The sequence below is a fragment of the Gossypium hirsutum genome, chromosome A05 (genome assembly GCF_007990345.1).
Source record: "Gossypium hirsutum isolate 1008001.06 chromosome A05, Gossypium_hirsutum_v2.1, whole genome shotgun sequence".
NCBI classification, from domain to species: Eukaryota; Viridiplantae; Streptophyta; class Magnoliopsida; order Malvales; family Malvaceae; genus Gossypium; species Gossypium hirsutum.
The window spans coordinates 96737645-96753159 of NC_053428.1; the positions used below are offsets into that span (position 1 = coordinate 96737645).

At 36.2% G+C, this 15515-nt stretch overlaps 1 protein-coding gene across 15 annotated transcripts; it reads right to left on the minus strand.

The window, feature by feature from the left end:
- Positions 1 to 168: 168 nt before the first annotated feature.
- Positions 169 to 12921, minus strand: LOC107940396 (uncharacterized). 15 transcript variants are annotated; one of them, XR_005927327.1, is made up of 6 exons: positions 12496 to 12899; positions 11779 to 11886; positions 10858 to 11012; positions 10435 to 10487; positions 9903 to 9950; positions 7368 to 7383 (listed from the first exon to the last, which is right to left on the minus strand). XR_005927327.1 is itself a non-coding variant. In XM_041114179.1 (5 exons), the coding sequence occupies exons 2-4, from the start codon at positions 11827 to 11829 to the stop codon at positions 9926 to 9928; spliced, it is 342 nt and encodes a 113-aa protein (XP_040970113.1). In that variant the 5' UTR covers positions 11830 to 11886; positions 12496 to 12899; the 3' UTR covers positions 169 to 203; positions 9903 to 9925. The 15 variants fall into 15 exon arrangements, 5 of the variants coding, with proteins under 5 accessions (XP_040970113.1, XP_040970110.1, XP_040970112.1 ...); XR_005927329.1 differs by lacking the exons at positions 7368 to 7383; positions 10435 to 10487 and adding exons at positions 9203 to 9276; positions 10341 to 10386 and having other exon boundaries at positions 9903 to 10061; XR_005927328.1 differs by lacking the exon at positions 7368 to 7383 and adding an exon at positions 9203 to 9276.
- Between the last annotated feature and the right edge of the window lie 2594 nt (positions 12922 to 15515).

Here is a 15515-nt window from a genome sequence, read left to right on the forward strand (position 1 = left end):
CATGCACTTTGCAGTCCAAACATTGCAGCTTACCAAAAACATTAATCGATTTACCTCACGAGCATTCGCACACTCGTAAATCTAAAAAATACCGGTTTTCGATATTTCGGCTTTTCGACTTTTGCTGATCTAGACTAAGAAAGAGAGTGTTAGTTACACACCTGTTTGCAACGATATGCTGACGAGATCCACACACGAACCGCCTACAATTGGATTACTAACACGTTAATCTAACTATTCAAATACAAACTACGTATTAACCCCTTACAATATTTGGCCAACCACACCTACAAATCATAGTAAGCTTATAAGAAATCAATAAGCAACTCATTAACAAATTTTTGTCAATGTTTACCCCATAATCATAATTTCACTACAAGCTGTCTTCCTGAGCAACAGTCACTAAATCATTTATAACTGGAGCTACGAAACTCCAAATCAAGTGTACTTAATTTTCCCTGAAAATAGACTCATATATCTTCTATCCATAAAATTTTTAGAATTTTTGGTATGGCCAATAAATACCAGATTTTTCTTAAAGTTTCTCATGTTTCACTGTTTGACTAATCTGACCACTCTTCATTACAAATCAAATTTCTCATTGTACAGAATTCAAAATATGTTCTTGTTTATTTCATTTGAAACTAGACTCATTAAGATTTAATTAAATAATTTATTCCGCTTCTAATTCATCTCCCACAATTTATGGTGATTTTTCAAAGTCACGTTACTGCTGCTGTCCCAAGCAGATTTATTACCAAATCACTCTTTCATACACCTATCTTGCATGCATGTTATTTAAACATGTATATCACCAATCAATCATCACATATCTATGATTTTTACTTAAGCATAATCTCCATTTCATCATTTTAAAGCACAACATGTTAGCCGATTTTTCCCTTTAGCATCTAAGGCACATGCATGATCATTTGTTTGGCTCAACTTCACCTATCTTCCATTTTTCATCAAAAGAACATGAAACAACAACCATTTCCTTCATTTTAATTCATGACCAAATGCTCACAACACAACCAAAAACCAAAATATGCTTCAAGAGTTAAGTTAGAATCAAGAACTCATGAACATCAAAATAGAAGCAACTACCATGAACTTACCTTGGATTTTTTTTCTTCCCCAAGTGACCGAATATTCAAGAGCTCTTTTCCTCTCCTTTCTCTTCTATTTTCGGCTATCATCAACAAAGATGAACAAAAACCTTCCTTTACTTCCTTTTTGTTATCTATTACTAAACATTTTATGACACAAAATAACATATATTATTTGTGCCATACCTATGCCATTACTCCAATAAAAATATGTCCATAATGCTTATTATGCCCATCATAGAACATTTTCCTAACCCATTATCAATTTTTATCAATTTGTACCATAATTATTAATATCAAGTGCACATATTGTCTACCACCAACATGATGGCCAGCCACTTCATGTAAAATGGGAGGTTTGTCATGCAAATCCTCCTATTTTGCACTCCTATTTGTTTGGCCACTTCAATTTAGCATAAAGCATTTTCAAACATTTTCACATAGGTCTTATTTCATAATTTCACCCCCTTTTTCTTATGGAACAAAAATTAACTAAAATTGTCGGGTTCTATCTTAAGCTTGGGCCTTCTAAAGGCCCACTAACATAATTAAACCTATGCCAACATTCACAAAATTCCCGAAAATTGGGGCGTTTCAACTCTACCCCCCTTAAAGAAATTTCGACCTCAAAATTTACCTGATCCAAATAGTTGAGGGTATTGTTGACGCATAGTCTCTTCTAATTCCCAAGTAGCTTCTTCCCTTCCATGATTACGCCACAGTACTTTTACCAACGAAACCGACTTGCTTCTTAGAACTTTAACCTCTCGATCTAAAATTTGTATGGGTTCTTCCTCAAAGGTCAAATCAGTCCTTACTTCAATCTCATCCACTGGCATAACATGTTAGGGATCCGATCGATATCGTCTTAATATAGACACATAAAAAACATCATGGATTCTGTCTAACTTTTGTGGTAAGTCTAACTGATACGCTACTGGCCCTACCCGTTTAAGAACTCGATAAGGCCCTATAAACCGCGGACTCAATTTGCCTTTCTTGCCGAATCTCAAGATCTTCTTCAAAGGTGAAACCTTTAAGAAAACCATATCCCTAACCGCGAACTCTATCTCTTTGCGCTTTAGGTCCGCATACGACTTCTGTCTATCAGATTCCTCCTTTAATCGATCTCTTATCAACTTAACCTTACTTTCAGTATCTGCCACCAACTCCGGTCCAAGCACTTGTCGTTCACCCAACTTTGTCCAACACGTAGGCGTACGACATCTCCGCCCATAAAATGCCTCATATGGAGCCATCTGAATACTTGCTTGGTAGCTGTTATTGTATGCAAACTCCGCCAATGGCAAGTAGTCCTCCCAACTCCCATGAAAATCGATGATACAACCCCTTAACATATCCTCCAAAATCTGAATAACCCTCTCCGACTGTCCATCTGTCTGTGGGTGAAAGGTAGTACTGAAATCCAAACGTGCACCCAATACCTCCTGCAACTTCTTCCAGAACCGAGATGTAAACCTAGGGTCTCGGTCGAAAATAATCGACACTGGCACTCCATGTAGTCGCACTATCTTTTCCACATACAACCTAGCCAACTTTTGCAGGGAGTAATCAGTACGAGCTGGTATGAAATGGACAGATTTTGTTAACCTATCCACCACTACCCACACAGAATCTTTCTTGGTGGGTGTCAAAAGTAGCCCACTCACAAAGTCCATAGTGACTCTCTCCCACTTCCACAATGGAATTTTCACTAGTTGCAGTAATCCAGAAGGAAATTGATGTTCAGCTTTCACTTACTAGCATGTCATACATTTCCCCACGAACTCCGTTACTTCTCGTTTAAGCCCAGGCCACCAGTACAGTTCTCGCAAGTTGTGATACAACTTATTCCCTCCAGGATGCATGGCACAAAGTCCTCCATGAGCTTCCTTCAATATTGATTGTCTTAAGTTAGAATCCTTCGGAACACAAATTCTTACTCGGAAGCATAAAACTCCTTCAGTATTCAGTCCAAAATCCTCATTCTTACCCTTCTCAACTTGCTGAAACCAAAGGACCAACGAGTTATCCTTCAACTATTTTTCTTTAATCTGTTCAGTCCAAATAGGCCTCACTTGCAATTCTGCTAACAGACTTCCATCATCAAACAGACTCAAACGTGCAATCAAGGCTCTCAAATCAGAAACAACCCTTCGACTCAACGCATCAGCCACCACGTTAGTCTTACTTGGGTGGTACTCAATCAAACAGTCGTAATCCTTAAACAACTCTACCCATCTTCGTTGCCTAAGGTTTAACTCCTTCTGAGTTAACAGATACTTTAGGCTCTTATGGTCCGTGTATATGATACACTTTTCTCCATATAAGTAATGTCTCTAGATTTTCAACGCGAAGATCACTGTTGCTAGCTCTAAGTCGTGCGTAGGGTAGTTCGCTTCATGGGACTTAAGCTGCCGTGAAGCATAAGCGACCACCTTACCCTCTTGCATCAGTACACATCCTAACCCCACATGTGACGCATCGCTGTACACAGTGAAGTCCTTTCCAGACTCCGGTTGAATCAACACTGGTGCTTCAGTCAATACCTTTTTCAAATGGTCAAAAGCTTTTTGCTGACTCTTAGTCCAGACAAATGCTACCCCTTTCCTTAACAGTTTCGTCAATGGTGCAACAATCAGATAAAATCCTTCTACGAACCTTCGGTAATAGCCTGCCAAACCCAAAAAACTCCGAATTTTCGATACTGATTTTAGTGGCTTCCATCCCAGAACTGCCTCAACTTTTCGATGATCCACTTTAATTCTTTCAGCAGAAACCACATGACTTAGAAAAGCCACTTCTTGCAACCAAAATTCACTTACTAAACTTTGCATACAGTTCCTTCTCTCTCAGCACTTACAGCACAATACATAGATACTCTTCATGTTTCTCCTCGGTTTCTGAGTATACCAGAATATTATCGATGAAAACTACCACGAATCAGTCCAAGTAAGGTTGGAACACTCGATTCATCAGATCCATGAAAGCGACAGGTGCGTTCGTCAACCCAAACGGCATAACCAGGAACTCGTAATGACCATATCGACTCCTGAATGCTGTCTTATGAATATCCACTTCCTTTACCCTTAACTGATGGTATCCAGATCGAAGGTCAATCTTGGAAAATACCAAAGCTTCTCTAAGTTGGTCAAATATATCATCAATCCTTGGAAGAGGGTATTTGTTCTTTATCGTCAGTTTGTTCAACTGGCGGTAATCGATGCACATGCACATTGTCCCATCCTTTTTCTTCACAAATAACACTGATGCTCCCCATGAAGACACGCTTGGCCTAATGAAGCCCCTATCCAACAACTCTTGAATTTGAGCCTTTAACTCTACTAACTCCTTCGGTGCCAGCCTATACGGTACGATAGACACAGGCGCCATTCCAGGCAACAAATCTATTCCAAACTCAACTTCTCGGTTCGGAGGCAATCCTGGAAGCTCCTCTGGAAAAATATCTTGGAACTCCTTTACGATCCTAACCTTATCCACTGTTAGTCCCTCCTCTTCTGACTGACTTACAAATGCCAAATAGGCCTCACAACATTTCCGAATCCACTTTTCAGCTCTTAATGCTGACACCACATTGGACAAATAATCCCTTCACTCACCTATCACCATAACCTCCTCATCCTTTGTGGTCCTTAACACCATTCGTTTAGCAGCACAATCCAGAGTCGCCTTATGGTTAACAAGCCAATCCATTCCCAAAATGAGATCAAACTCTCCGAACGGTAACTCCATCAGATCTCCAGGGAAAATCTTACCTTGAGTTTCTAAAGGTACATCTCTATACAGTTTGTCTACCCTAACCGAGTGACCCAAAGGACTTAGTACAGATACCCCACTCACAATCTCCTCAGAGTGCACACCCAACGACCCAGATATGGCACATGCAACATAGGAATGAGTAGATCCAACATCCACTAAGGCAGTATACAGCATGCTAGAAATCAAAAACGTACTAGTTATGACGTCAGGTGCGTCACCCTCCTCGCGGCGACGAGCAGCATATACCAAAGCTGGCTGACGAGCCTCAGTGTTAACAGTACCCTTGCCAGGTGCCCCACGTCCATGGCCATTGCCACAGCGACCTCGGCCATGACCTCTCGACGGCGACGGTCCACCTCGCGCTGTTTGTACGAGTTGCACAGCCCTTTGTTCAACCACTTGAGCCTGAGCTAGCCTCTTAGGACAATCTCTAATCTTATGTTCCTTTGATCCACAACGAAGACAAGCCCCAGAACGTTTCCAACATTCCCCCAGATGCATTTTACCATAATCTCCACAAGCTTGTGGTCTAACAGTATTCACCGGAACCGCTCGAACTGGTTCTTCCATCCTAGCTCTCTTAACATTCCAGTTTGCAGCACCAGTTGGTCCAGCATCTCTCCTGAACCGATTTCGATCCCTGTCACGGTTCCTTTGTTCAGCTTGCTTCACCTCTTCGGCTATCTTAGCCTTTTCTACTAGTGCAGCAAAATCGCTCTCTTTGCGAAGCTATGAGCACCCTTAGCTTATCCCTAAGGCCATCCTCAAAGCGAACACTGCGCTCGTATTTGGTAGAGACAATACCATTAGCATACTGGCTCAATCGCAGAAACTCTGCCTCATATTCAGCAACGGTCTTACCACCCTGGGTCAGGTTCAGGAATTCCTTCCTTCGCACCTCCACGTAGCTAGCTCCGACATACTTCGTCTTGAAGGACTGCTTAAACAACTCCCAAGTTACCCTCTCAACTGAGGTACCCTCTCTCACAATGATCCACCACTGATTCGCCTCGTCCCGTAGTAAGGATACTACTCATTTTAACTTTTGCTCTACTGAGCAGTCCAAGTCATCCATAATCCGCTCCGTGGCTTCCAGCCAATACTCAGCCACATTTGGGGCTACTCCAGATACACCCCTAAAAACTTCCGCTCCGTTAGCCCGGAGTCGCTCAGAAATGGACCCCCTATTCATGGGCCCGATATTAGCTCCGGCCACCATTTCCAAAACTCTTAACATGGCCTGGGACAGAGCGTCATCCCCCGTGGCCTAATCATACGGCTCATTCTCATCTACCGGTGGTGGTCGTGCTACTCCAGCAGGTATGTATTTAGAAGACGAAAATCCAGCTTGAGTACTACCTCGGCCTCGACCACGGCCTCTTCCCAGAGTAGCTCTCGTACTCATATCGATTTATCTGATTATGAATTTTATGCATTTAGTTTACTGTTTCCACTGTTTATTACAAAATATCTTATGAACAGATAAGGTTTCAGAGTTGTTCTCGCGTAACCACAGTTTAGCTACTGTCTCAGTTTCCTAGGGCTTAGTTTACCCTACAGTCTCAGTTTTGTAGCCTTTACGCTATATTATCTATAGTACTATCTCTAAGGTTTAGTACTAACTACAATACAGTTAGTATATAAAACAAAATAGTACTTACAGCCTTGGTGACGGGGATTCAGTGTGCCACCTCATCAGTTTTCAGATAAACTCAAAAGATTTAGGCTTTTTGAAATCCATTTTCCAAACATTTGTGTTAAAAAAAATAAGTTCGGAGATTATCTCCTTTAAACGAGAAATTTTCAAAAGTCAGGTTTTTCCAAAAATACTCTTTTTTTTGGCATAAAGTTTTGAAAACCCTTTTTGAACCTGATCCACAGTAAAGTTATTGCAACTGGGCTCTGATACCACTAAATGTAACACCCCAAACCCAGCCCAGACGTTAAGACCGAATCCGACGTGCTACTTTGAAGTCAAAAACCCGTGTTCCCTTTTTAGTGTTTTCAAAAGCTGACTTTTGTCAAACAAACCAAGTGAATGGAAACTAAGCACCAGGTAAGTATCCATAACAGAGGAGGTGAGCCATGAAGGCTGCTTAAGTACCAAGCTCTCCGATTGGATCCAATCCTAGACATGCCCACATCCATTGCCACACTTGGTTATAATAAGTTGAAATTTCTTTGAGTGATTATCTTTGGTAAATCGAATATTCGTGACGTCATGTTATTTAAAAAAAACAAGTATCGTTTTGAAATCACGCCCTAAGTCTAGCCCATTTGAATTAGTATCCATCAATTTAAAGTTGTTTTTAATAATATAACCCCAGAAAAATCAAAGAAGAAAATAAAGTTAAAATGGCCTTATTACAACCCAAAAATTAAATAGTAATTAAAAATAACTTAAGAAAACCAGTCTCTTTTTCCAAACCCAAAAGTATTCACCATGGCCACTCTGAATCCCCTCCGGCTCCAAGTCACCCACATCAAGGCTCACCTGCAAGGTTAAAGAAGGGGTGAATTTGGGGAAACTCAGTGTGTAAGGAAAACCCATTCAAAACCCAAGTCAGCTCAAGCCCATTGGGCCTAAGCCCATTCAGGTAACAGTGATACTGGGCCAGAGCCCTTTTCAGATTACAATAAACTTGGCCTTAGCCCCTTATTCAAATAACCGTATGGCTCATAGGCCCATTTCAAAATACATGCAAAATCAGTAAATATATGCAAGCCCATTTGGGGAGACTACTCAACCCACCAACCACTACACTCCACCCGTACCAGCCATACACTCCATGTGGGGAATAGATCAACCCACCCAGCCCAACACTCCACAGTTGCAGCCTTGCTGCTCAGTTAACAGTAAATTGAGGCAAAGCCTCCAGTACGTGGACAAGCCACTTTCAGTACTTCCTCCGTCAATATCCTAATCCCATGCATCATATAATAACATGGCATTCAGTAAATAACGACAGTCAAACATGAATTTAGGTCAATTTAACCCTAGGGGTATTTCGGTAATTTATCTCCTAGGGGTAAAACTATAAATTTTTTAAAGTATTTCAATAATTTATCTATTTTAAGGTTTTTTAATGCATATTCCTACCTTTCACGTACTAACAGAATCACTACCGAAGGTTCTTACCGAATTGGGCCCATTGGCCCATCATTCCAATTTTGGCCCATTAAGCCCAAAAATATCGAGGGCACAAAAATCATGCACTTTGCAGTCCAAACATTGCAGCTTACCAAAAATATTAATCGATTTACCTCACGAGCATTCGCAAACTTGCAAATCTACAAAATACTGATTTTCAGCATTTTGGCATTTCGGCTTTTCGACTTTTGCCGATCTAAACTAAGAGGGTGTTAGTTACACACCTGTTTGCGACGATATGCTGACGAGATCCACACACAAACCGCTTACAATTGGATTACTAACACATTAATCTAACTATTCAAATACAAACTACGTATTAACCCCTTACAATATTCGGCCAACCACACCTACAGATCATAGTAAGCTTGTAAGAAATCAATAAGCAACTCATTAACAAATTTTTGTCAATGTTTACCATATAATCATAATTTCACTGCAAGTTGTCTTCCTGAACAACAGTCACTAAATCATTTATAACTGGAGCTATGAAACTCCAAATCAAGTGCCATTAATTTTCCCTGAAAATAGACTTATATATACTCTATCCATAAAATTTTCAGAATTTTTAGTATGACCAATCAATACCAAATTTTTCTTAAAGTTAATCTGACCACTCTTCATTACAAATCAAATTTCTCATTGTACAGAATTCAAAATATGTTCTCGTTTATTTCATTTGAAACTAGACTCATTAAACTTTAATTACATAATCTATTCAGCTTCTAATTCATCTCCTACAATTTATGGTGATTTTCCAAAGTCACGTTACTGCTGCTGTCTCAAACAGATTTATTACCAAATCACTCTTTCATACACCTATCTTGCATGCATGTTATTTAAACATGTATATCACCAATCAATCATCACATATTTATGATTTTTACTTAAGCATAATCTCCATTTCATCATTTTAAAGCACAACATGTTAGCCGATTTTTCCCTATAGCATCTAAAGCACATGCATGATCATTTGTTTGGCTCAACTTCACCTATCTTCCATTTTTCATCAAAAGAACATTAAACAAAAACCATTTCCTTCATTTTAATTCATGACCAAATGCTCACAACACAACCAAAAACCAAAATATACTTCAAGAGTTAAGGTAGAATCAAAAAGAACTCATGAACATCAAAATAGAAGCAACTACCATGAACTTACCTTGGATTTTTTTTCTTTCCCAAGTGACCGAATATTCAAGAGCTCTTTTCCTCTCCTTTCTCTTCTATTTTCGGCTATCATCAACAAGGACGAACAAAAACCTTCCTTTACTTCCTTTTTGTTATTCTATTACTAAACATTTTATGACACAAAATAACATATATTATTTGTGCCATACCTATGCCATAACTCCAATAAAAATATGCCCATAATGCTTATCATGCTCATCATGGAACATTTTCCTAACCCATTATCAATTTTTATCAATTTGTACCATAAATTATTAATATCAAATACACATATTGTCTACCAACATGATGGCCGGCCACTTCATGTAAAATGAAAGGTTTGTCATGCAAATCCGCCTATTTTGCACTCCTATTTGTTTGGCCACTTCAATTTAGCATATAGCATTTTCAAACATTTTCACATAGGTCCTATTTCATAATTTCACCCCCTTTTTCTTATGGAACAAAAATTAACTAAAATTGTCGGGTTTTATCTTAAGCTTGGGCCTTCTAGAGGCCCACTAACATAATTAAACCTATGCCAATATTTACAGAATTCCTGAAAATTGGGGCGTTACAGGATAAACACAAAAAAATAAGAATTCTATTGTGAGTTATGAGTTAAGGCACAAATAATGAGATATAAGCATTATTTAAAGAATAAATCATACCAAGTATGGAGAAAGACCTACCTTAGCAGACATTTCCAAAGATTTCAGGTAAATTTCATTGCTGGGATCCTACAAATACAAAGCTTAACCTCTATTAGTAGCTGATTCAAAGTAGTTTCCCGCTCCTGAGTGGCTGCATTATAAAGGTGGTCTGCTGTTTCCTTGAAAATCCCCTGAAGTCTAATCAGATAGAAAGAAAGAGAGAAAATCATTCACATATGATCTTAAATACAACTATGTTTTTCTCCTCTCCACTAAATTCATCTATAGTTATCTTCCTACTCATAATTGCAATGATAATTGGCCTGTAAAAGGTACTAAGTGTAGCCCATTCTCAGTGTCTTATAAAATACCATAAAAGATAACCAGGGAAACTATATTTCCATTTCCAATCACTTGATTTAAATTAGATGCAAAATATTAATGCTTAGTTGCAAACTATATCTGCAAAACTTATACCTTATTCGCCTTCAGATGTCAACAAATGGTGTGGTTTCAACAAATTCTTGCATTAAAAAAAGAAGAGATTGGAGTAGCAACAAGATTATCATACCTAGTTGCTAAAGCATCAATTTCATCAATGAATATAACTGATTGTTTATTTACCTGCAAAAGATAAGAATTTCTCAGCAAATTACACAAAGTACATAGCACAACCAAGTATCTGTAAATAAAATAAAAGGAATTTGTACTTATAACATAAAAACAATAACACAAAAAATACAACAAGCAAATTTATAGGAGGCCCAACCATCTGAAACATTTTATCTGTTCCCTAATTATTATCAAATGCCCAACAAGTTTCTTCAAGATGAATCGTCAAAAATATGGAATCTAGATTACAAGAACAGTACAAAAGCAAAGATGTTACCTGAAAAAAGAAAAGAAGTCATTGAAATCAACTGATTTAGAGTTCTGTTCTGATATGAGAGTTGAAAAAGGAGTTTGAGAGACAGGTAAAAAGAAAAAATAATACCTGCAATCCCAGCTGCATCGCTGCAAACTACATAAAGTGAAGATACCATTGTTGAAGACATTTGCAAATCTTAAAATCTCCTTTTCTCTCTTACCAAGCTTTTCGCCTCTTCTCTCTTCACCTTGTTGTTTTGCAAATAAATCCCAAGAGAAAGCCTGTAGATATATAAGACACCAGCGAATTGATCATTCCCCAAAAAAGAAAAAAAAACTCCACGTGGATGGATTATTGAACCACTAGCTTTCATTGTCCAGTTAATTACTTCTTTTTACTATTATTTTTGCTAATTGATTGTTTTATGTTGAGTCTGTTCACTGCATTCTTAATTATATAGGATGACACCTCAAATCAAGTAATGGAGAACTCATGTTATCATGTAAATTAAAAACCACAAAAACTGATAAAAGAAAGCCAATTTTTTTGTTAAAAAGCTTTTTTCCAAATATATATACATATATTCTTGCCTTCATATGAATATCTTAAAAGTTTTGTTTTTTTCTCAAAATTCAGATGTTCTTTTTGATGTCTCTGTTTAATGCTAGATAAATCAGCTTATCTTAACCGCTTATGAAAAACTTTTCTTTTTACAAAACTTAAAACTAGATACTTTTGCTTATTGAGATTTTATAATGAAGAATAAATTGATAACATATTTGAAATTTATTAATCGCTAAAACTAATGTATTTCATGAGATTTTTATTTTTTAATTGATATATTGTTTGCATATATCTTTTATATATACAATTTTGAAGAAATACCAGAAACAAAAATAGAAAAATATATAATTTTAGTTGGCCCTTTCAAATAAATATCGATATCCAATGCTATTAAGTGCACAATTTAAATCAAGATATTAGGATAGGCAAACTAAAAGATATAAATTACATTATGCAAGTAGATTATGAAAGAGTAAGACAAACCTTTACTTGCTTTACGTATGGAACAGGAACAATGAACTCCCTAACATCCATATCACCAATGGATCGTGAAAGACACAAGCCTCCAGGCCAACATCTCAAAGGATCAATCTGTAAAATAACTTTACCATTAGATCACCAGCTTCAATCCACACAAATGATCAAATAGAGTTTTCTCCCATACTGAATATATTGAACTTCTCGACAAAGAATCAACTTATCATTGTTTACAAAACATATCAGTATTAAGTTTACTTACTGGAATTAACAATTAACAATTAAACACTCAGATAAGATTAGCATCCTAAAGCTGCTATCTTTCCTTACTGGTTAACAGAATAAGCCTGAAAACTTCGTCTTTCTTTCTTGCATGTTTACTTTCACTTTTACTTGTGTTTTACCTTCAAAATTTAAACCTAGAGGGACTGCTGCTGGTAGATCTGTTTTAAAACAGTCGATATGCATTAGAACTTAAAAACTTATATCCTCTCTTTTCTTAAATAGAAATATAATACTAAAACATAGATAATAGTCCATTTTTAACCGATAATAGGAAACCCAGAATGATTTCTTTAAAAAAAAGCCTCAAGCCAAAGAAGAAAATAAGAATAAAAGAGTTAAAACCTCATTGCTATTAAAATCGATTAACAGAGGCAAGTAACTGCAAACAAAGAAACGAATTATAAAAAAAATTGAAAGGAAAAGAAATAAAGAAGGAACCTCAGCATCAAGAGGGTCCTAGGCGTAGTTCACTTCAGAGGTTTTACGAGTGTGTTCGGCAACTAAAAGGAGATCGAAGTCAGCTTGAGAAAACTCCATTTCCGTGATTGTTTTCTTCAGTTAGTTTAGAAAGTGAGGGAAGAGTGTAGCCGCTAGGGTTTTTTCTTTTTCTATTGGAGAAGTGAAGTAGAGAAGGTAACATAAACTCCATTGCTTCTTTGATCATTGCTTCTACTAATTTCAGTGAAATTTTAGGATTTCTTTGGGGAGGGGGGGAACCGATTTTGGGAAAAAGAAAGGAGGGAAAAAAGAAGAGATTTCATGTCATTTCGGGGGGAAGAGGGGAACTGATTTTGGGAAAAAAGTCTAAGGCATTTTGGGGTAACAAAAAGGTTTCGTTTTGTGTAGGATTTTTTTGCTTATAAAACGCCGGTATTGCTCGCCTTTTGCAGCGTTTTATCTATTGCTTAATTTTAATTTTTTTCATTTTTAATATATTTTTTTCTATTTTTCTTTCAAAATTTTTGTGTTGAGATTATCATTCTTTGGATTTTTTTTTAATTTTGAATATTGAACTTTTTAATTGAAATATGGACTAAAATATTAAATATTAAATTTTTAAGTTTTTTATTTTTTATTTTTTATTTTTTATTTTTTAAATTTTAAATTTTTTTTGAAGATTTTTATAATTTTTAAATTATCATATAAAATACAAAAGGAAACTTTAACAGAAATAAAATGAAATCGATGAATTAAAAAAATACAAAATGACACAGCAATACAAGCATTATTCTTTTAAGTATGGTCCGCATTAGTTGTTTAGATTTTTTATATAAATGGCATTAATTATATGTATACACCTAAATTTTGATAGAGATACATCTCAGAATTATATATGGATTTCGGTTTAATGTGTAATTGTAAACGTGAAATTCTAATTGTGGTTTAAATATATAGTTGAAACTTTAATTTTTATTTAATCATACATATTTTAAAAAATAAATACATCAATATATTTTTATATTGGATAAATATAAATATTTATGTATGCAATATATAAATATAAAATGATGTTATATTAATAATTTTGTTAATAATGTACAAGAACTGGATCAAATTAAAGTTCATGTATCCAACTACACACTAAACTATTGTTAGAAAAAGAAACATTTACCGGAGATTTTGGATTTCGAAAAAATATTTTTAATATATAACACCATTGTATAACACTTTATTAATATAACAATAATTGCACACTAAACCATTGTATAACACCTTATTAATATATAAAAAATATTTTTTTATCAAAATCAAGATATCTATTATCAATAACAATAATTAATTATAGGGTTTAGGATTTAATTATTGAATATGATTCACTTGAGATTAACATACTATATACCCACAGCCATTAAAATTAAACCATAAAACCCTAAACCAGAGACCTTAAACCTTAAATATTAAACTCTAAACCCAAAAATAAATTTAATCAATAGTAAGTATTGCTTTCATAATTCATTATGAACATAAGCTTTTACATTAATATCTATGCATATACACATCAACATCTGTATGATGTTTTTTTGGGTTTAGGGTTTTAAGGGTTATAGTTTAGTGTTTATGATTTTTTTAAGGTTTAGAGGTTTAGTGTTTTAAGGGTTATAGATTAGTGTTTATGATTTTTTGGGGTTTAGGGTTTTAAAGGTTATATGACTTTTAGCGGCGTTTTACCGAAAGCGCTGCTAATGCTCTGGTTTTTAGCGGCGTTTTACCGAAAGAGCCACTAATGCTCTGGTTTTTAGCTGCATTTTATCAAAAGCGCCGTTAATTCTCTGGTTTTTAACGGCGTTTTACCGAAAGTGCCGCTAATGCTCTGGTTTTTAGCGGTGTTTTACCGAAAGCACCGCTAATGCTTTGGTTTTTAGCGGCGTTTCTATTGCTCTATTTTTTAGCGGCGTTTGCTATTGCTCTATTTTTAACGGCGTTTTAACTAAAAATGCCGCTATTGCTCTGTGTTTTACAATTTTTATGGCGTTTTTTGATAAAATACCGCTAAAGCCCTATTTTCCTGTAGTGCCTCTAACATTACTCCTCTTAACTTAGGCATCCCTCTTACAGCTTCATATCTAGCCAAACATGTCATGCCCTTATAGTGAATGTGCTCGAGCTTCTCATGCCACAATTCTAGCTTAGTAATCCCAACTTTATTTCACCCAGATGGTTGAATGACCATATAACAGTTGTCAATGGTCCTTACTCCTTCCATGATACTATCTCCCTGCATTAAAATGACACAACACTTGTCCTTGGTGAAATTGACAAGCATACCCTAATCATGTGACTTACTAATATGGATTACATTAGCTAGCCTTCCATCCATCAACAAGAAATACATTATTCAACTTAGGTAAACTAGGAGCATTCAGAATTCTTTTGCCAAGAATTTTGCGCCTTTCTTACCATATCCAAATATCAGACAACCAACATTGTTTTCATCCAAATTAGATAAGCAATTTGCATTACCAATCATATCACAAGAACATCCACTATTTAAGTACCAGACATAATTAACTGTAGCCTTCAGGGAATGATGAGCAACGAGCAAGCACTTTTGATCCTTTTTCCACATAAGATTTTGTTTCCTCCTAGGAGTAGTGCTGACTCTAGTAGGCACTGATGCAAACATCACTTGCTTCCATCTTAAATCATGAAACATATTGAATCTTCTTGATCTGATGTGACCTGGTGCTCTACAGTAATGACAAATAATCTTGTGTTTAGTGTGTACCATCTTTTCAACCTTAATCACGGTAGATCGAGTCAAACATTCACCATGATAACCATTAGCAAACTTTGACAAACACAACGGGACTTACTGCAACTGCTTTTCCTTTTTGTTCAACATAGTTTAGTCTGCCTTTTTCAAGACTCCTTCCAACAGTCAGAATCTCATCAAGTTTGCCACAACTTGCATTAAATTTTTCAAGCATCTACTTAGTTGACTCAGGCTCTTTGTGAGT

What these genes read in the sequence shown, in the direction of transcription:
- LOC107940396 (XM_041114179.1), bottom strand. Translation starts at nt 11,829, where the DNA reads ATGGATGTTAGGGAGTTCATTGTTCCTGTTCCATACGTAAAGCAAGTA. An exon ending in CATACGTAAAGCAAGTAAAG is followed by an intron (nt 11,013 to 11,778) that starts GTTTGTCTTACT and finishes ATATATCTACAG; the next exon opens with GCTTTCTCTTGGGATTTATT. An exon ending in CGATGCAGCTGGGATTGCAG is followed by an intron (nt 10,062 to 10,857) that starts GTATTATTTTTT and finishes CTATCTGATTAG; the next exon opens with ACTTCAGGGGATTTTCAAGG.